Below are 20,870 nucleotides of genomic sequence, written 5' to 3'. Positions count from 1 at the left end.
TGGTATGGGCAGGCATAGGCTACGGCCAGCGAACACAATTGCATTTTATTGATGGCAATTTGAATGCACAGAGATACTGTGACGGGATCCTGAGGCCCATGGTTGTGCCATTCATCCGCCGCCATCACCTCATATTTCAGCATGATAATGCTCAGCCCCGTGTCGCAAGGATCTGTTCACAATTCCTGGAAGCTGAAAATGTCCCGGTTCTTCCATGGCCTGGATACTCACCAGACATGTCACCCATTGATCATGTTTGGGATGCTCTGGATCGACAGCATGTTCCAGTTCCTGCCAATATCCAGCAACTTCGCACAGCCATTGAAGAGTGTGACAACATTCCACAGCCTGGTCAACTCTATGAAGATGTCTTTCACTCACACACCTGCCAAAATAAAGGAAACACAAATAAAGTGTCTTAATAGGGTGTTGGGCCACCACCAGAACAATTTCAATGCGCCTTGGCATAGATTCTACAAGTGTCTGGAACTCTATCGGAGGGATGTGACACCATTCTTCCATGAGACGTTCAATCATTTGGTGTTCTGTTGACGGTGGTGGAAACCGCTGTCTCAGGCGCCACTTCAGAATCTCCCATAAGTGTTCAATTGGGCTAAGATCTTGTGAAACGCACACAGAGATCCCTTCTAGCCATGGTAGCCAAAATAATGGGCAACTGGGCATTTATATACATGACCAGCATGATGGGATGTTAATTGCTGCATGTATTTCTAGCTACGTTTTTTTTGCCTGACACACAGCGTCGTAACACGTTATGACAAGGTCATGACATAACATGGTCATCATAACACCTGTTGTGAAATATATTCCATTATTTTATGGCTGGTTATGACACCTACACAAGTGTCAAAACTCACAAAACCTACCACACAAGGCAAAACATTCCATTACACCATAAACATACTGTTGACACGTAGGCTGTTAAATATATTTTATTTTTTATTCACCAGATTTATTTTCATTGTGATAGTGCACACAATGTCAGACATGCACCTAAAACAAAGCAGATTTCAGGAGCAAGACTAGACACCTTTTTGTTGACTGATATAAGGGCGTGTACGTGATAGGCCTATCTGGCTTATATGATTATGATGGTGATAATGCTTCTTGACAGTGTCATTAAGTGTATTTTGTTAGTCCAAGTAAAGTGACACAGGATAGTCATAATGCTTCATGAAAGTGTCAAAGTGTAATTTCCTCAGTTACTTAAAATAAGTAAAAACATTGTAGAGAATTCATTACAACAAAGGATTTAAGAAACAAACTTTCAAATGAAAAATTAACAGGGAAAATTTTTATTTTATTATTGTGTGTTTTGACACTTAAATAGGTGTCATAACCAGTCATACAATAACGCAATATGTCACAACAGGTGCAAATATGTTGCTCATGACAGTGTTATGACATGATTGAGTGATTACGAATGTCATAACGTTACCCAAAAAGGAATAAACATAACTTTAAGCAACATCTTCATTTGACAGAGGTATTGAACTGTCCATTGATAAAATAGGACCATGTTTGCAAAACAAGTGGTTCTGCACTTAAGCCACTATTACACAGGTAAGCTAATGGTTACATAATATCAGGAATCCATACAGACGTCCAGTGAATGTGTCCAACACACGCACCGCCTGTAGTTATGTTTGGCACTTACTGACCAAAAACTTTTTACATTTTTTTCTCAATTACATGTATTGCTAAAATAAGAGATTAAGGAAATTTTGGCAGGCACCACATTACTACAATACAGAACAACTCAATCAAGCCTCATGGTCTTGTACAGTTGAAGTCAGAAGTTTACATACACTTAGGTTGGACTCATTAAAACTCATTTTTCAACCACTCCACACATTTCTTGTTAAACTATAGTCAGAAGTTCACATACACTAAGTTGACTGTGCCTTTAAACAGCTTGGAAAATTCCAGAAAATGATGTCATGGCTGTAGAAGCTTCTGATTAATGATGTCAATTAGAGGTGTACCTGTGGATTTATTTCAAAGCCTACCTTCAAACTCAGTGCCTCTTTGCTTGACATCATGGGACAATCAAATGAAATCAGCCAAGAACTCAGAAGTCTGGTTCATCCTTGGGAGCAATTTCCAAACACCTGAAGGTACCACGTTCATCTGCACAAACAATTGTACGCAAGTATAAACACTATGGGACCACGCTGCCGTCATACCGCTCAGGAAGGAGACGCGTTCTGTCTCCGAGAGATGAACGTACTTTTGTGCGAAAAGTGCAAATCAATCCCAGAACAACAGCAAAGGACCTTGTGAAGATGCTGGAGGAAACAGGTACAGAAGTATCTACATCCACAGTAAAACGAGTCCTATATTGATGTATCCTGAAAGGCTGCTCAGCAAGAAGCCACTGCTCCAAAACCGCCATAAAAAAGCCAGACTACGGTTTGCGACTGCACATGGGGACAAAGATTGTACTTTTTGGAGAACTGTCCTCTAGTCTGATGAAACAAAAATAGAAATGTTTGGACATAATGATCATTGTTATGTTTGGAGGAAAAAGGGGGAGGCTTGCAAGCCGAAGAACACCATCCCAACTGTGAAGCACGGGGGTGGCAGCATCATGTTGTGGGGGTGCTTTGCTACTGGTGCACTTCACAAAATAGATGACATCATGAGGAAGGAAACATATCATATTGAAGCAACATCTCTCGACATCAGTCAGGAAGTTAAAGCTTGGTCACAAATGGGTCTTCCAAATGAACAATGACCCCAAGCATACTTCCAAAGTTGTGGCAAAATGGCTTAAGGACAACAAAAGTCAAGGTATTGGAGTGGCCATCACAAAGCACTGACCTCAATCCCATAGAAAATTTGTGGGCAGAACTGAAAAAGTATGTGCGAGCAAGGAGGCCTACAAACCTGACTCAGTTACACCAGCTCTGTCAGGAGGAATGGGCCAAAATGCACCAAACTTATTGTGGGAAGCTACCTGAAATGTTTGACCCAAGTTAAACAATTTAAAGGCAATGCTACTGAAGGAATCGAAATTTTGAACATTGAGATATTAAAGACATAGATCAGACACAGAGTATATAAAGGAGTGAGATCTGTAGAAAGACAGAGTGGCTGTGGAATGTGCTGGGTGGATGGGAGGAGATTAAAGGATTGCTATAGGGGAAGCAGATGGACATCTGTGGACTAGGCGAAGGAGGGGTTGAGGTCAGGAGGTGAGGTCAGATCCCCCGAAGGCTTTAATAAGGGTTTACTACCCTTTTCCTGTGGAACCATAAGATATAAGAATTGGAGAGAAGGAGGAGTGTCTTAAGTGGGATATATATTCCTGTGATAGTGAGAAATGTTTGGCTGTCTGAATACAGCTGTCGACCATTTGGGAAGAATTAAAAACTTGGTTAAGTTTCTCTAGTGTCCGTGAGTTATTTACTCTGAAAGATAAGAGCCTAACACTACCAAATACTAATTGAGTGTATGTGAACTTCTGACCCACTGGGAATGTGATGAAAGAAATACAAGCTGAAATATATCATTCTCTCTACTATTATTCTGACATTTAACATTCTTAAAATGAAGTGGTGATCCTAATTGACCTAAAACAGGGAATTATTACTAGGATTAAATGTCAGGAATTGTGAAAAACTGAGTTTAAATGTATTTGGCTAAGGTGTATGTAAACTTCCGACTTCAACTGTAAGTATAAAAGCTTGCTTTCATATAATAAATAAAAGCTCGAAATGTTAGTGGAATAGGATAACGTCTTAGTGTGGTGTGTGAATAATCCAAAACTGTAGTAGGTCAAAGCTGTGTGCTGGAAAACCTTGGTAGAGCATGGGCCAAAACAATATAAAGTTGTATTTGTTACATGCTTCGTTAACAGCTGACAGTGAAACACTTACTTATGAGTACTTTTCCAACAATGCAGAGTTAAAGATAAAAAAATATATATATATCCATATAGTGATACGAGGAATAAAAACACTAACAATAACAAGTAAAAATAACATGGCTATACACAGGTAGTACCAGTACCGAGTCGATGTGCAGGGGACGAGGTAATTGATGTAGCTATGTACATATAGGGACAATTTATGCTTGATCTGGAAATGTGGTCCAGAGGCTCCATACGGAGGGTGTGACAATTGCGGAGCATCTGGAGGCTTGTGGAGGCCAAATCGAGCTCTATACGGTGATGCTCTGCGCCTCCCAATTTTTGTAACAATGGTGGAGGGCTCCGTATAGATTTGCATTGACATGATTGGTTGACAGTAGGTTGGGGAGGGAGGTCCCGCATAAACACAAACTTCCTGAAATTTCCTGCTCAACAGCTCTGCTACGGCGAAGCGCAAGAAGTATGAATGCCCTGACTTCTGCAGAGGCCGTATCACCGTGAATACAGTACTGCCAATACAGAAGCCAGATTGACCATGCAGAGCCTTTTAAAGTGACCAGGAAACAGGATAGGTAAGACAGAAGCAGCAGCGTATGCGATATGTGAAAGTGCGTGTCTGTGTGTGTGAGAATGTGTGTGTGGCGACAGTATGCATGATGTGTGCGAGTATGTTGTATGTGTTGGGATGTCAGTGGGTAACACTTCACCCAGTATCATAACATGTTATGACATGGTCATAACCACGTCCTAATGTGTGACAACCGGTCATAACCCGTCCTAATATGGTCATAACGCTGTCATGGTATATATTTAGACTTGTTGTGACAGTGCATTGGGAAAGTAACCCATAATGACCAAGCAAAAACGCGTTTAGAAATGTTGGCGATTTTATTCAAATAAACTGAAATATCAGTATTTTGTTGAAGCACCTTTGGCAGTCTCAAGTCTTCTTGGGTATGACGCTACAAGCTTGGCACACCTGTATTTCGGGAGTTTCTCCCATTCTTCTCTACATATCATCTCAAGCTCTGTCAGGTTGGATGGGGAGCTTCGCTGCACAGCTATTTTCAGATCTCTCCAGAGACGTTCGATTGGGTTCAAGTTCGGGCTCTGGCTGGACCACTCAAGGACATTCAGAGACTTGTCCCAAAGCCACTCCTACGTTGTCTTGGCTGTGTGCTTAGGGCCGTTGTCTTGTTGGAAGGTGAACCTTCGCCCCAGTCTGAGGTCTTGAGCAGGTTTACATCAAGGATCTCGCTGTACTTTGCTTCGTTCAGCTTTCCCTTGATCCTGACTAGTCTCCCAGTCCCTGCCGCTGAAAAACACCCCCACAGCATGATGCTGTCACCACCATGCTTCACCGTAGGAATGGTGCCAGGTTTCCTCCAGACGTGACTGTTGGCATGCAGGCCAAAGAGTTCAATCTTGGTTTCATCAGACCAGAGAATCTTGTTTCAGAGTACTTTATGTGCCCTTTGGCAAACTCCAAGCAGGCTGTCATGTGCTTTTTACTGATGCGTGGCTTCCATCTGGCCAGTCTACCATAAAGGCCTGATTGGTGGAGTCCTGCAGAGAATTCTGGAAGGATCTCCCATCTCCACCGAGGAAATCTGGAGCTCTGTCAGAATGACCATCGGATTCTTGGTCACCTTCCTGACCAAGGCCCTTCTCCCCTGATTGCTCAGTTTGGCCGGGCAGCCAGCTCTAGAAATAGTCTTGGTGGTTCCAAACTTCTTCCATTTAAGAATGATGGAGGCCACTGTCTTCTTGGGAACCTTCAATGCTGCAGTTATTTTTTTGTACCCTTCCCCAGATCTGTGCCTCGACACAATCTGGTCTCGGAGCTTTACGAACAATTCCTTCGATTTCATAGCTTGGTTTTTTCTCTGACATGCACTGTCAACTGTGGGACCTTATATAGACAGGTGTGCCTTTCAAATCATGTCCAATCAATTTTATTTACCACAGGTGGTAAATAACACAAACAGCCATAAAATAACCCAATATGTTGAAAAAGTGTAAATATATGGGTCATGGCAGGGTTAAGACCATATTATGACAAGTTACGTCAGCAGTTATGGCATGGTTATGACTGTGTCATAATGTTATGACGCTGAGTGTCAAGTAAAGTTTTACCGAAATAACAGGGTGGCTGGAATCTGACAATTATTTGGATCTTCCTCTGACACCGCCTGGTATAGAGGTCCTGGATGGCAGGGAGCTCGGACCCAGTGATGTACTGGGCCGTACTCATCACTCTCTGTAGTGCCTGGCAGTCAGGTGCCTTGCAGTTGCCGTACCAAGAGGTGATGCAGCCAGCCAAGATGCTCTCAATGGTGCAGCATTATAACTTTTTGTGCATCATACCAAATCTTTTCAGCCTCCTGAGGGGGAAGAGGCACTGTCTGCCCTCTTCACAACTGTGTGGACCATGTTAATTCCTTAGTGATATGAACACTGAGGAACTTGAAGCTCTCGACCCGATCCACTCCAGCACCATCGATGTGGAAGTAGGCATTGTGGTACTCGTTAATTTCCTGCGATTTGTATAGAATTGCAGGAAAATAGCTGAAAACCACATTTCACACTCCGGTGCCAATTCTGTACCAATTTTAGCCATGCCCTCAACCCCATTAATTGGTTGTAAATTTGTTGATATTGGACATTTAACCCTTTACACTTGTGGGAATTGGCCTACATTGATTGGGTTAAATTGAAATGTTTCTTACAAAAGAAATATGAAAAGCACACGCATAAGCATGGTAGCAATTGAAAGGCAACAGATTGAGATGGGAAAATTATAAGACCAAAGTTCCCCTGACAAGACTGACTCCAAACACCTTACATTTACTGTACTTTTCACCGCATTTGTTGATACCTAAATCTGAAAATACTCTGGAAACCTAAGAACATTATTGGAAAACGTGGGGTAGGTGCAACCTAAGACGACGGTTTGAGTGAGAGGACTAACTGGTGTCGCCAAGTGACCACACACCCAGGGGGGAAAATCGGATATCAACTTTGGAGGGGACAATTACATGACATTTTCTCAAGAGCAATTCCTGAGGGGGACACCAAAAGTAGTGCTGTAACACATAATATACATTTACCATATTACAATGTAGGCTGAGGAACCAAAGAAATAAGGTGTTTGCCGTACTCCTAACTACCGGTACCCAAAACTACACAATTAATCACAACAACAATACCATTGCCTTTAACAAATCTTAGTTCAGTCACCAGTTTAAGTTGAGTGGGGGTATCCATGGCATTTTCCAATTATGTTCCTATTTTACAAGTCCAAAAAATTGAGAACCTTTCGTAATGTTGCCAAACAAAGACTCAACAAACTTACCTGAGACTCCCTGTCTCTGCCAGTCTGTTCCTGCATATCTGTCCCCAACTCTGCTGTCTGTGTGCCATCTGTTGCCTGCTCTGCCTAATGACATCATTGTGAAACATTTCCATTAGAATTTCATTTCTTTATGAACATTTTATCAACTAGTCTTTGAGATATTAGCTTACTAGGGTTCTTACTATGCGTTTTGGTGTATTGAAAAATACTCTGATGTTCGTCTTTTATTTTTCTGCCATTTTTCTACCTGGCTGGCTGGCTGGCTAGCTACACACACACACACACACACACACACACACACACACACACACACACACACACACACACACACACACACACACACACACACAGTGTGTAGGTTATTTACAGTAGGAGATGGGCTTCTATCATCTTCAATCATTCTATTTGGGCTTCGATCTAAAAGGTAGCTAGCAAATGTGAAACGGATTAAAATGACAAGAGTTGACAGCTGTATGAGTTCACCATTAACACATATGCTGCAACCTTTTGTAATTTTAATAGTTTGTTTCATATTGGCTGGCTTCCAACAATAGCTGAATTTGCAAAGCTAGCGAGCACCAATTCAGTTTCAGTGGTGTTTGCTATAATCTTTGCTACCCAGGTTAAATAAAGGTGAAATAAAATAAATAAATAAAAGTTCCCTTGCGACGAGACCATTAAATATATTTAAGACAATGGTAGAAGAGAGTGTAGTTCTGTTCAGTTTGGACTTCAGTTTATCGCTAACCTTATCACAGGGACTTTGAAGCACTAACTTACATCATCTGCATGCTGATCTTGGAATAAATTGACGATAGCAAAGATTCCATCTTTGACGACGCCACATAAATGGAATAGGTACTAGCTAGCTTAATAGTTAATATTTGCGCGCTAGCTCTGCATATTCAGCTAGTGTGTGTGCGCGATTGACTGGATGAACCTCACGTCAGTTACGTTCATTGAGTGCCTTTCAGACAGTAGACACTACCCCTCTGTTACCTTGCCAACTAAGGAACTGGCAGTGGATCAAACCATTGTGAGGCAAAGGGTGGGGGGGTCGCAATCTTCTGAAACTTAAAAACGCGCTATTAAGTGTCTATAATTAGCACAATTGCTTTCATTGTAATTTAAATAATATTAATAATACGCATAGTTATGTTTCAGTGATATATTGGGAGGGGACAAATCATATTTTTCCCAGGATGGGGGGGGGGGGTCGTGTGTCCCCCCGGGGATTTCCGCCCCTGCACACACCTCAAGTGTGCACACTTCCTAAGTCATTTCAATGCACTTTGACTCAGTCTTCAACGATAACGTGCTTTTTTGAGCCCTCCAAGCTGTGGGGTTGAGAAACTAGAGCAAGCACATTTGTTTTGTTTGGAACACAACCCTGCATCCCCGCCATCACACAATTACTGTTGTTTACGCAATACAAAAAACGGCCCATTATATATCTCAATCTGGGTCAGGTTGGCATCATTTATAACCTTGTTCTATTGCCAACATGACCAGCTAAGTTACAAAATACGATTTTAAAGTGTTAGTCTTACACAGGGCAATTCAGAGAAACAGATCGTCATTTAGGTGCGCATAGAAAGGAGTCACGCGTGCATTCAGGTGCGTGTTCCACAGCGAATTTTCAACACAATAGACAAACAGATTCTGTTCAGAACTACCCAGGGTATGACACCCAGTCATATTGTAACTGTACAGCAGTGATCAAACGTTAACACTGTTTATGACATGAGTTTTATGATATGGAAACGTGAAGTGCACATTTGGACTCACAGATGTTTACTTGTAATGACATCAAAGTGGTATTTATTATAATCCTCAAAGTCTCATCTTTCAAAATACATAGAGTCCTCTTAATATACAGCATTTCCCTCAGTCAGACAAACAAAACATTTAGGGGAGGAATGGGAGCAACTACTTGTCGCGTGCGGTGCTCAAGTACAGAACGGCTGTCAGTCAAAACCCATCCAACGCTGTGAAGTGCAGAGCTCTGACGTAATGTATAGCATGTTACTGTACAGCCACTGTGTTCCAATTTATACACTTATCAGTGCCTAAATCTGTCATTTTCAACCCGTATACAGGGTTCGAGTATAAAGGAATATGTATTATAACTACTGTAGTATTTATACATCTCATACATAAAATCCAATCATTTTGTTTGCTGTGAGATTGTATGGACCCAGGGGGAGAGGCTGAAATGTGTATCTAGGTCTATAAGGAAGTTGACACTTTTGCAGTACCAATGATCAGACACCAAGTACAATATAAATCATTAATTAGAAATGCCACACCTTCATAGTTTTAAAACAAACGTATACTAAGTTGAAAAAAAAAAAAATACAGACAATGACATACAAATCTCACACTTAGTGATCCACATTCTAAAGTAAGGAGGGAAACAACATGGCCCCCATTGAATCAAGTTTCTGACAACAGACTGAAATGGGCATAGGTTAAAACACCTAGTAGACTACTCAGTATAATACTATAATCAATTTCATCAATAAACAACTTGGGAACAATATCAGAAATCGCTTAACCCTGTATTGACATTATGATAGTTGTGTGTGTGCTCCAATAGACGTCAACAAAATGACTTTAAAGCGGCAATCAGCAGTAAAAACAATTGCAAAGCGGACTCCCCACTGGTTCGGTTAAAAGTTGAGGGACGGGGCTGGAGAAATGTAATCACTCAAATTCATAGACAGAGCTATGGATGCAAGGTTTGACCAACCATGATATCAAAATTCAACTTTTAACCATGTTTTGAGGCTATATAGTTTGTTTACATTTTGTTTGTTTACAAACATTGGAGTAAAACAAGCTTATATTTTGGGTTCTGATCGAGTACGACAGTTGAACTAAGCTCATGAGGCATTCAATTCAAAGTTATATTCTTCAAGAATCAAATGGGTACTTATCCATTTATTAGTCCAAAAATGGATGTAGCAAGTGCTGATTGACCCTTTAAAAACGTACTCTTGATTTGATGTTTTACAAAAGTAAATTATACTTGGGGATTCAAAAACCTCTGTTTTTGACATCAAGAGGTCATGGGGTTCTCAAGTGCTGATATGCTTGGACCTGCTGCAATGAAAAGTTGAATTTGAAACCAAAATCTCAGTTTGTTTTCAAATATCATATCAAACACGATACATCATACAGCGAGCTGTGTTTTTGTTGTTGTTTTGGCTCTGTACTCCAGCATTTTGGATTTAAAATGACTATGAGGTTAGAGTGCAGACTGTTAGCTCTAGTTTTCGGGTATTTTCATCCATATTGGGTTAACCGTTTAGAAACTACAGCACTGTGTACATAACGCCCCATTTTAGGGGACCAAAAATATTGGGACAAATTCACTTATGTGTATTAAAGTAGTCAAAAGTTTAGTATTTGGTCCCATATTCCTAGCACGCAATGATTACTTCAAGCTTGTGACTCTACAAACTTGGATGGATATGCAGTTTGTCGTGGTTGTGTTTCAGATTATTTTGTGACCAATAGAAATGAATGGTAAATCATGCATTGTCATTTTGGTGTCACTTTTATTGTAAATAAGAATATAATATGTTTCTTAACACTTCTCCATTAATGTGGATGCTACCATGATTACGGAAAATGAATAAATGATGAGTGAGACAGACGCACAAATATCATACCCCCAAGACATGCTAACCTCACACCATTACAATAACAGGGGAGGTTAGCATTGTTTTGGGGGTATGATATTTGCGCGTCTAACTTTCTCACTCATTATTCACAAAACATTCAGGACCATCCGTAATAACGGTAGCATCCACATTTATGTAGAAGTGTTTCGATACATATTCAATTCTTACATTCTCCAAAATATTTTTTACCCTCTAATTAAAGCTGACAGTCCGCACTTCAATAACCTCAATCATTGTATCATTTAAAATCCAAAGTGCGGGAGTAAGGAGCCAAAACAAAAACACAGTCACAATACTTTTGAAGCGCACTCTTTCATATCAAACAAGATAAACCATGGGAAAAATGTCGATAAAAAAATACTGAACATAACAGCAAAACTACTACGTGCAAAACACTGAATATCATCAAACACACAACTATATAGTTATAAATTACAGTACTGTGAAAACTGGGACATAAGGCCTGCATCATTTTTTTTCACCAATTGGCCTTTTGACCAATCAGATCAGCTATTTTGCCAATAACTAGGCAAACGATCAGAATTGGGCTGCCTGTGTAAATGCAGCCAAAGGGAATCAAACAACAAGCCAGCTTGTTGGCCACATTCACAATGCCCTCATTCTTAGCAGGAGAAAGGCTGGGAGCCGCAGTTACTGCTGGTTCCCGCACCTCAACTAAATACACTGTCTGGAGTTCATGCAGACATTCAACACCAGCCTACAGTAGGCCCATGACTCAGCTTTGGGTAGAAGAAGATACAGCATGGCCAAGAATCAAGCCTTTATTCATCCTTTAACAAAAAAAAAACAGGCTGAACAGGGTTAGGCTGGCTGCTGCATTCGGCAACTGTCTCAACACGGCCACCACTTCAGGGATGTATTCATTAGGCACCAAACAATAATAAAATGGACTGAAACAAGGAGGAACTACCTAAACGTGTCCAATAAGAAACACTTGTGTCTTTTTCCGTTGCAAAATGTTTTGCTACGGTGTACCCTAATGAACACAGGGGGGGGGGGGCAGCTAACGACCCAGCAGATTACACAACCTTCCTTCACTTCGAACCGTCATCCTGGAGCCGCCATCCAACTCAACCAGCCAGCCAGGGTGGGACTTTCTGGGGGAAGCTCTTTACTCATGGGAGGGACTAACTCAACTCATCATGGTGTGTTCAGGAATACTGGTGCTCTCTAAGGTGATGGAGGGGGGCCTGGCATCATTTGTGGATCTTCCAGTTCCTCAGCAGATAGCCGGTGTGGGCCCTGCTCCCAAGGACAGGATGGTCACCAGCCTCTCTGCCTCTGCCTCCGCCCAGCCCTCTGCCACCCAGGCCTTCGAGTCCTGCAGAGAGAGACCCTGAAAAAGGGAGGGGGGAAGTAATGGACAACAGCACAACAGACATATCTGGAGTATACAGTACTTCATATGCATGATGCAATACACAACTGGCCACTTCATTGTCCACTCAAACATACTAATGCATATCAATCTGTAGATGTCATTGTGTTGTTATGCTAGTTGTTACAGTATCAATAATAACAATAGAAAACTACACATACAATATTAAAATGAAGAACATTTTGTTTGAAACACTGCAGATAACATCGACTTAGGATAAATGAGTCACTCGGGGACAATGTCTAATTAATGAGGTGATAAATAATTGCGTAAAATATAAATGGCATTATATAAATAAATGAAGATGTCAAAAGTTAAGAAATTGAGAAAGGAAAACTGACTGTGGAAGACATATTTATAGGCATGGCCAGAAGAAGGACAATAAAAAGATGGGGGCTACTAGGGCCAATAGGGAAAGCCCTAGTTGTAAAGGCAATAGGAAACTGTAGGGACTTCTGTACCTTCTGGGGACTCAGCAGACCGAGCGTCTCACTCATGGGCCTCAGTCAGTGGCACACAGTATGCTGCCCTGCTGCTTTCATCCGTACTGCGGCTGCTCTCTTGTGTGGCTGGGGCAATGACGCTCTGGCTGAAACTCGTCACTTTCTTCAGCTCGCTGGCAAACGAGATGCCTTTCCTCTTGTCCTCACGGGCCATCTGAGTGCGCACAGACACACTCAGTTATTTCTGATAAAAGCGAGAATTCTAATGAGCAACAATAATCACTTGAACTTGTGGGTGTGTTAAGTTCATATATTACTGAACAAAAATATAAACACCACATGTAAAGTGTTAGTCCCATGTTTCATGAGCTGAAATAAAACATCCCAGAAATTTCTCAAATTTTGTGGCCAAATTTGTGTCCATCCCTGTTAGTGAGCATTTTTCCGTTGCCAAGATAATCCATCCACCTGACAGGAGTGGCAAATCAAGAAGTTGACTAAACAGCATGATCATTACATAGGTGCTACATTCCTTGTTTAAGATTGATATTTAAAAAAATCCATTGGGGCGGATCTGCTTGATCCTTTGCTGCAGATTTCTGCTCCCCTGACATTTTTTACTTGAAGATTATCTCGGGGGCTATCCACTAGGGTTTGGGGAAGGCTGCCCATGTGCTCCATATAGACAAAGGTGGTGACCCCTCCAACATGAATAACTACTGCTCAATCTCTAAACCGTCTTGCCTAGCAACATTTATTCTTTTATCTAATCGATACTTAGCTTAGATATTTTCGAGCTTCAAAATGTCATCCAGTCTGGTTTCAGGCCAGGCCACTATATAGTCGAAAAAATATTAAAATTGGACTGTCTAAACACAGAATCTTTCCAGATCCTTGATATCCTGCGCTTATGGACTGACCTCTCCAATTCAAACTACAGGTTTTCAATGGGGTTCAAGTAAGACAAATGGCCATTGCAAAATGTTGATTTTGTGATAAATTAACCATTTCTTTGTAGATTTTGATGTGTGCTTGAGGTTATTGTCTTGCTGGAAGATCCACTTGTGGCCAAGTTTCAGCCTCCTGGTAGAGGCAACCAGGTTTTTAGCTAAAGTGTCCTGGTACAGGGTAAAGTACATAATGCCGTTATCCTTAAGGGCCCCAGGACCACTGGAAGTAAAATAGCACGATAAAAATCAAAGATTCGCCACCATATTTTACAGTATGGAGTTCTTTTCTGCATATTAATCTTTCTTTCGACGCAAAACCCACCAGTGGTGTGCGTGGCCGAAGAGCTCTATTGTCATGTCATCTGACCATACACCGGTTCCGATCCAAGTGCCAATGCCATTTAGCAAACTCCAGGTGTTTACATTTGTTGGATGACATTGAAAATAGACGTATGAGGTATTGAAAACAGGGCTTGACCCCTATCTTTTGAGAAACAAAGTATTACTTGTTAAACAAAATCTTTCTCTGAGCAATTGTATTAGTATACAAATATTTTCCCAATTTTCTTTAGCATAAAATATAGCTCAGTATTTGTATTATTTATTTGTCTTTTTTGCTCATCTTTATCAGGGGTGCCAATCATTTTGGACCTCACTGTACCTAAGCAGGACAATTGTCATTTCCAGTCACATTAGCTTGGCTGGCGTTCAGGAAATTGGCTAAATGGTTAAGGGAGTTACCTCATATGATTAAGAAAGTTCGTATTGAATGCTGCATATGTCAAGTGCACTCGAAACAATATATTTATCTTATTTTAGTCTTTGGGAGCTAGCTAGATATTATCATCATCATCATACTCCGACAGCAGCTTACGATTTCTTCTTCGGTATAATGGCGGTCCGCAAACAATTGTTTAAGCTGCATGCCACCACCTACTGTGATGGAGTGTGTGGTCCATCACAGTTACACAGCTTTACATTAGTATAAAAAAACTCAAATACATTTTAGTTACAACAATATTTCACTGTCATATACAAAATAAAATCATCTCCTCCCTCGACACGGACTGATCAACATTACGTTTTTCCGGTTCGGCCCACCACTTATTTTCCCTATAAGCAACAAAACCAATGTGTGTGCAACTGTGGACAAAACAGAGGGGGTTGGCTTAGAATGAAAGGATGGTTGACAATATTGAAGCTATACTTCCTCTCCATATCTTTATAAAAAAAATATATAAATTGCACAATGAGCACTTGTCTCAAATTGTTACAGTTGTTTCTTAGCCAGCTAGCACATTTTTTGGCATATTAGCATACAGTAGACGTGACAAGAGTAACAAAAAACTAACTAAAAACAAGACATGGTATCAATAAGATGCAACGAGCTGAAACGAGCCACCTACGATTCCCCACGTGGCAGCTTCTTGTCATTGTTGCTAGCTATCTGAATGTCCAGAATCACAACCCCATCGACGCGCACGCATCAATTTCATGACGTTGTCAGCTAACCCGTCTACTGTATATGAAAGGAAAGTAGTGTGTATTTCATAATATGACCCCAGGACGGGGCACTTAGAATGAAGAAATTGATTAAAAAAAATACAGTATTTGCTTGACCGGTTTCTCATTAAAATAGTTTGACTCTACAGCAGTCATGGGAAATTTCTGTTGAAAAAAGTAGTACCTCTTCCTTGGTTTTAAGGCAGATTCTGCCCACATATCCCTCTTCAGGTTGCCAGCTGTTGATAACCCTGATGATCTCCTCCTCAGGGGCTACGGGGCGCTGCTGAGGACACCTCTTACGGTCACTGCGCTCCTTCCCCAGTGACACCTTCTCCTCACACAGGAAGTACTCACTGGCACCATCTGTGGACATCAGCAACTAAAGTAGGAAGAGGAGAAATAGATAGGCCACTATGAACTGAGAGCGTGGCGGGTCTGGTGTGTTTGTGTGTGTGTACATTTTTCTATGGGTGGGTGTACCGGGACTGACCGTGTCCAGTAGCTGTCCGGCTGTGGTCTGCTCTTTCACAGACACTACAGTGAAAGGCTCTCGACCTGGCCCACCATGGACAGTCACTTTGTGCTGCTGGGCTGCCCTCCGCTCCTCAGAACTAAACAGCTGCCAGGGAAATACAGTGTTGTAAATATCTATCTACATTGTCCTTACATGTACTTTAAGGTTACTAGCTAATTAGCTCATCAGATGCTGTTCGAAGAGCTACAATAACATAAGCAATCCCTAGATGCTCCTCAGGGGTGTGTGTATGTGTGTGTGTTACCACGGCAGCAGGCAGTGCTGTGCCGGTGGGGCTCTCCTCTACTCTGCGGCTATAGATGAACAGACTGGACACCTCCAGGGGCTCGTTGTGCTGCGTCCTCAGCTGGATGTGTCTATAGCCTGGAACAACAGACAACCAACCACAGACATTAAGAACAGAGAGTAGAAGTGTATTAACCTGGGCACATGCCATGCTGTAGCTGCTAGCAAACTCTGTACATAGCATGTTGCTAAATATCATGGTTAAATTATCTATTAACCTCTGGTATCTGTGGGACGGTAGCGTCCCACCTCCACAACAGCTAGTGAAATTGCAGGGCGCCAAATTCAAAACAACAGAAATCCTATAATTAAAATTCCTCAATCATACAAGTATTATACACCATTTTAAAGATAAAATTATTATTAATCCAACCACAGCGTCCGATTTCAAAAAGGCTTTACTGCAAAAGCACACCATGCGATTATGTTAGGTCAGCGCCTAGCCACAGAAAACCATACAGCCATTTTCCAACCAAGGAGAGGTGTCACAAAAGTCAGAAATAGCATTAAAATGAATCACTTACCTTTGATGATCTTCATCTGGTGGCACTCCCAGGACTGCATGTTACACAATAAATGTTTGTTTTGTTCGATAACGTCCCTCTTTATGTCCAAAAACCTCCATTTTGTTGGTGTATTTAGTTCAGTAATCCAAAGGCACAAAGCGCGCTCTCAACATCCAGATGAAAAGTAAAAAAAGTACAATAAAAGTTAATAGAAACATGTCAAACAATGTTTAAAATCAATCCTCAGGTTGTTTTTGTCATAATCAATAATATTTCAACCGGACAAAAGCTTCGTCAATAGAAACTCATTGAAAGTGCTGTATCTCCCTAATTTTTCAGAGTAAAAGCCTGAAACAATGCCTAAAGACTGGCCACATGTAGAAGAAGCCATAGCAATCGTGAACTGGGTCCTAAGTCTTTGTATGGTGGATAGGCTTTCAATGGAAAAACAGCCTTTCAAAATAATAGTACTTCCTGGATGGATTTTCCTCAGGTTATCGCCTGCCATATCAGTTTTGTTATACTCACAGACATTATTTTAACAGTTTTGGAAAATATAGAGCTTTTTCTATCAAAATCTACCACTTATATGCATATCCTAGCTTCTGGGCCTGAGTAGCAGGCAGTTTAATTTGGGCACGCTTTTCATCCAAAATTCCGAATGCTGCCCCCTACCCTAGTGAAGTTAATAGGTTACGTGCTATTGAATTCATCAGGAATATTTAAAGTGGAAATAGAAGTTTAAAGTCATCACTTTCTTCCTCCTCTTTTCCACTCCACCCCCTCACCTGGTTTGAGGGCCCGTAGAGGCAGAATCCTTTGAGCAGTGGTCTGGTAGCTGTTGTTCTCAACCACAGCGATGCGCAGGAAGCAGGCATCCTCAAAGTGCACGGGGAATCGGAAGTGCTCTGACCACATGGGGTTAAGCGTGTTGCGGTGGATGGGCTTGGTGCGGAATTGGAAGCTGTCCACGGGCATGCCCATCACATCCACCTCCACACAGGGGCTGCCCGCGCTGTTGGCAGGGCACACGTTCTGCCCAGACACAATCTGACAGAGGGGGAAAGGACACCTTTAATTCATTATATACTGTATATCAAAAGTGAATTTAATAATCTTAATCCACTATAAGACAGATACTTGGCATTACACGTGTAATTACATTACTCTTTGTTTTACTTAATACTTTATCATACTTACTGTATGTCATATTCCAGCCAGATTTTATAAGAAATTAAACATTGTTTACACAACTCGTTTTACGACCTCTTTTCCCATTCACTATTGCAGAAGATTTATTGGGTGGTGTCGTCTCAACTAGAGAAATCATACTGTATATATGGTGCAAATAGCTCCAATAAACCCATCATAACCATGTTGAAGAGCCCGATGGGAGTGCTTTGGGTAAGTGTGTGTGTATACCCAGCAGGGTAGTTAGTGAGAGAGACCAGTATATGGGTCATATTGAAGTGGGTTTGGCTACATTTTAAAATAAGTTTTTGTTGTGTTGAGTGTCTGTGTATCCCTAGAGGGGGAGATTTGTGTGTGTGTGTGTGTGTGTGTGTGTGTGTGTGTGTGCTCTTAGGAGGCACTCTTTCCTCTGGTCTAAAATTCACAAAAATATCCCAATGCCCCAGGGCACCCGACACACTGCCCTGTGTCGGGTGCCGTCTTTCGGATGGGACGTTAAACAGGTGTACTGATTCTCTGTGGTCACTAAAGAGCCCATGGCACTTATCATAGAGGTGTTAACCCAAGTGTCTTGGCTAAATTCCCTATCTGGCTCCTCATACCATCATGTCCACCTAAATCATCCACAGCTTCCAATTGGCTCATTCATTTCCCATGTAACTATTCCCCAGGACTTTGCTGTAAATGAGAATGTGTTCTCAGTCAACATACTTTGAAAAATAAGGGTAACATTTTTTTATATTAAAGTGTGTGTTTGTATGTTTGCTTGTGTGCCTCCATGTACACTCCCCTCCATATGTTCATGTCCATTCAGTTCCTATTGGACAAAATAAAATCCAAAACACAATCAAAACAAACTGGAAATGCATCCAATAAGTTTGTAGTCACAAGCTCGATGTATTCATTGCGTGGAAGGAATATGGGACAAAATGTTAAACTTTTGAAGATAAGCGAATTTGTCCACATACGACTTCTTCAAAATGGGGGGACTAGATACATAGTGCTTTCATTTGTAAACGGTATAACAGATTTGTATGAAAATACCATCACATAAAAAAGGTGCCATTCTGTACTGTCACCTCATATGAAACATTTGACCTCAAATCCAAAAGTAGTATCGAGCCTATGAAGTAGAGAGCCAAAAATGGTTTTAGCAGTCCAAATACATATGGAGGGGAGTGTGTGTGTTTGTGTGTACTCACAGTCAGAGAGTAGAGTGTTGGGCTTATGCTCTCCACGTCTCTCTCCAGGGAGCAGAGTTGCTGGTAGAGGGGACAGCAGCGATCCCACAGCACTGGAGGTTTCAGGACATATCCACAATGCCCATTCGCCTCAAACAGAGCTGTGTTCAACTGCATGGGCAGGTCTGGAGAGGGCAGAGGTGGCGACGAAGAAAGTGAAAGAAAAGGGGGGAGGTGAGAGAATGAGAGAGGAGAAAGAGTTAGAAAACAGACCATCCATTGTTTCACAAGCATCACTTATCCTAATTTTAGTTTGAAAATAGGCACAGGTGAGTGGAGAAACATAGCTTGCAAATCTGCAACTAAGCTTTATAAACGTGTAAAACAGACAACCCAATAAAATACATGTTTTATTTACTTATTTAACTAGGCAAGTCTGTTAAGAACAAATTCTTAGTTACAATGACAGCCTATCAGTATCACGACCATGTCCAGCGTACTAAGTTGACTCAGTGCTGCCTAGGTCAGAGCTCCCCCTTACAGAGAAATGAGCAATGACATGCAAGATAACATAACCCAGTGTTTCCCCAATACATCTTCACACGGTCATATTGTACCCTGTCCAAGCCATTTCTAATGAATAGGCAACTAGTTTCTTGAAAAGTTTAAAGTAGGGCCCCCTGAGTTTTTCCTGACCATGTCACCTGACCAGGGTACAAAATGACCTAGTTATGGACTACACTGAACAAAAATATAAAATGCAACATATAAAGTATAGGTCCCATTAGCTGAAATAAAAGATCCCAGAAAAATTCAATACGCACAAAGCTTATTTTGCTCAGATTTTGTTACACAAATTTGTTTACATCCCTGTTAGTGAGCATTTTTCCTTTGCCAAGATAATCCATCCACCTGACGTGTGGCATATCAAGAAGCTGTTTAAACAGCATAATCATTACACAGGTGCACCTTGTGCTGGGGACAATAAAAGGCCACCTTAAAATGTGCAGTGTTGTCACACAACACAATGTCACACGACTCAAGTGAGGGAGCGTGCGATTGGCATGCTGACTGCAGGAATGTCCACCAGAGCTGTTGCCAGAGAATTGCCTCCAACGTTGTTTTAGAGAATTTGGCAGTACATCCAACAGGCCTCACAACCACCAGACCACGTGAATGGAGTCATTTGGGCAAGCGGTTTGCTGAACAGAGTGCCTCATGGTGGCGTTGGGGTTATGGTATGTGCAGGCATAAGCTACAGACAATGAACACAAGTGCATTTTATCGATGGTAATTCTAATGCACATAAATACCTTGAAGAAATCCTGTGAGGTCCATTTTTTTAAGGTATCTGTGACCAACAGATGCATATCTGTATACCCGGTCATGTGAAATCCATACATAGAGCCAAATTTATTGATTTCATTTGACTGATTAAGATCTTTGAAATTGTTGCATTTATATTTTTGTTCAGCATATAGGGGTTATTTCCCCATACCCAGATAAAGTCCCAGCCTGGTCCTGGACTAAAAATACCTTGCAATGAAGAACCTCCATTGAGCATAGTAACAGCCAGTGACTAAACTGGACCAACCTCATCAGTAAGACTCCTCTCCATGTCCTTACCATCAGTCTGATAATTGAGAGCCACCACTTGTATGCCGTGTAGCCAGAAGGGCAGAGGGTTGGGGTTGGCTGAGTCGATGCGCGTTGCGGCCGGGTAGGTCCTTAACAGCTGGCAGGTGGTGTGCAGGATCAGCTTCTCTGAGTTGCGGCGGCACAGGCGCTTGGCAGTGTTCTCGTTGACAGAGGAAATGTGGTAGCACTTGGGAGTGTGGATGACAGCACTGACTGAGGGATTGGGGCTGAGCACGGGCGATGTCTGCTCTTCCCAGCTCAGACGGGTGCCCTCCACGCTACCTAGAGGGGGCAACA

General features: G+C 41.6%; 1 protein-coding gene across 1 annotated transcript in view; it reads right to left on the bottom strand.

Moving 5' to 3' along the window:
- Positions 1–9,072: 9,072 nt before the first annotated feature.
- The window catches only part of LOC106589374 (1-phosphatidylinositol 4,5-bisphosphate phosphodiesterase epsilon-1), an 83,183-nt gene continuing 71,385 nt past the window's right edge, over positions 9,073–20,870 (bottom strand). The window contains exons 24-31 of the mRNA XM_014179260.2: positions 20,562–20,855; positions 18,957–19,120; positions 17,352–17,613; positions 16,017–16,135; positions 15,728–15,856; positions 15,419–15,616; positions 12,800–12,995; positions 9,073–12,296 (exon numbers count right to left, since the gene is read on the bottom strand). Coding sequence (XP_014034735.1) covers positions 12,828–12,995; positions 15,419–15,616; positions 15,728–15,856; positions 16,017–16,135; positions 17,352–17,613; positions 18,957–19,120; positions 20,562–20,855 — 1,334 coding nt within the window. The 3' untranslated portion in view covers positions 9,073–12,296; positions 12,800–12,827. The remainder of the gene's footprint in view (positions 12,297–12,799; positions 12,996–15,418; positions 15,617–15,727; positions 15,857–16,016; positions 16,136–17,351; positions 17,614–18,956; positions 19,121–20,561; positions 20,856–20,870) is intronic.

This window comes from Salmo salar, chromosome ssa28 (genome assembly GCF_905237065.1).
Source record: "Salmo salar chromosome ssa28, Ssal_v3.1, whole genome shotgun sequence".
NCBI classification, from domain to species: domain Eukaryota; kingdom Metazoa; phylum Chordata; class Actinopteri; order Salmoniformes; family Salmonidae; genus Salmo; species Salmo salar.
This window is presented reverse-complemented; position numbering and strand designations above follow the sequence as displayed.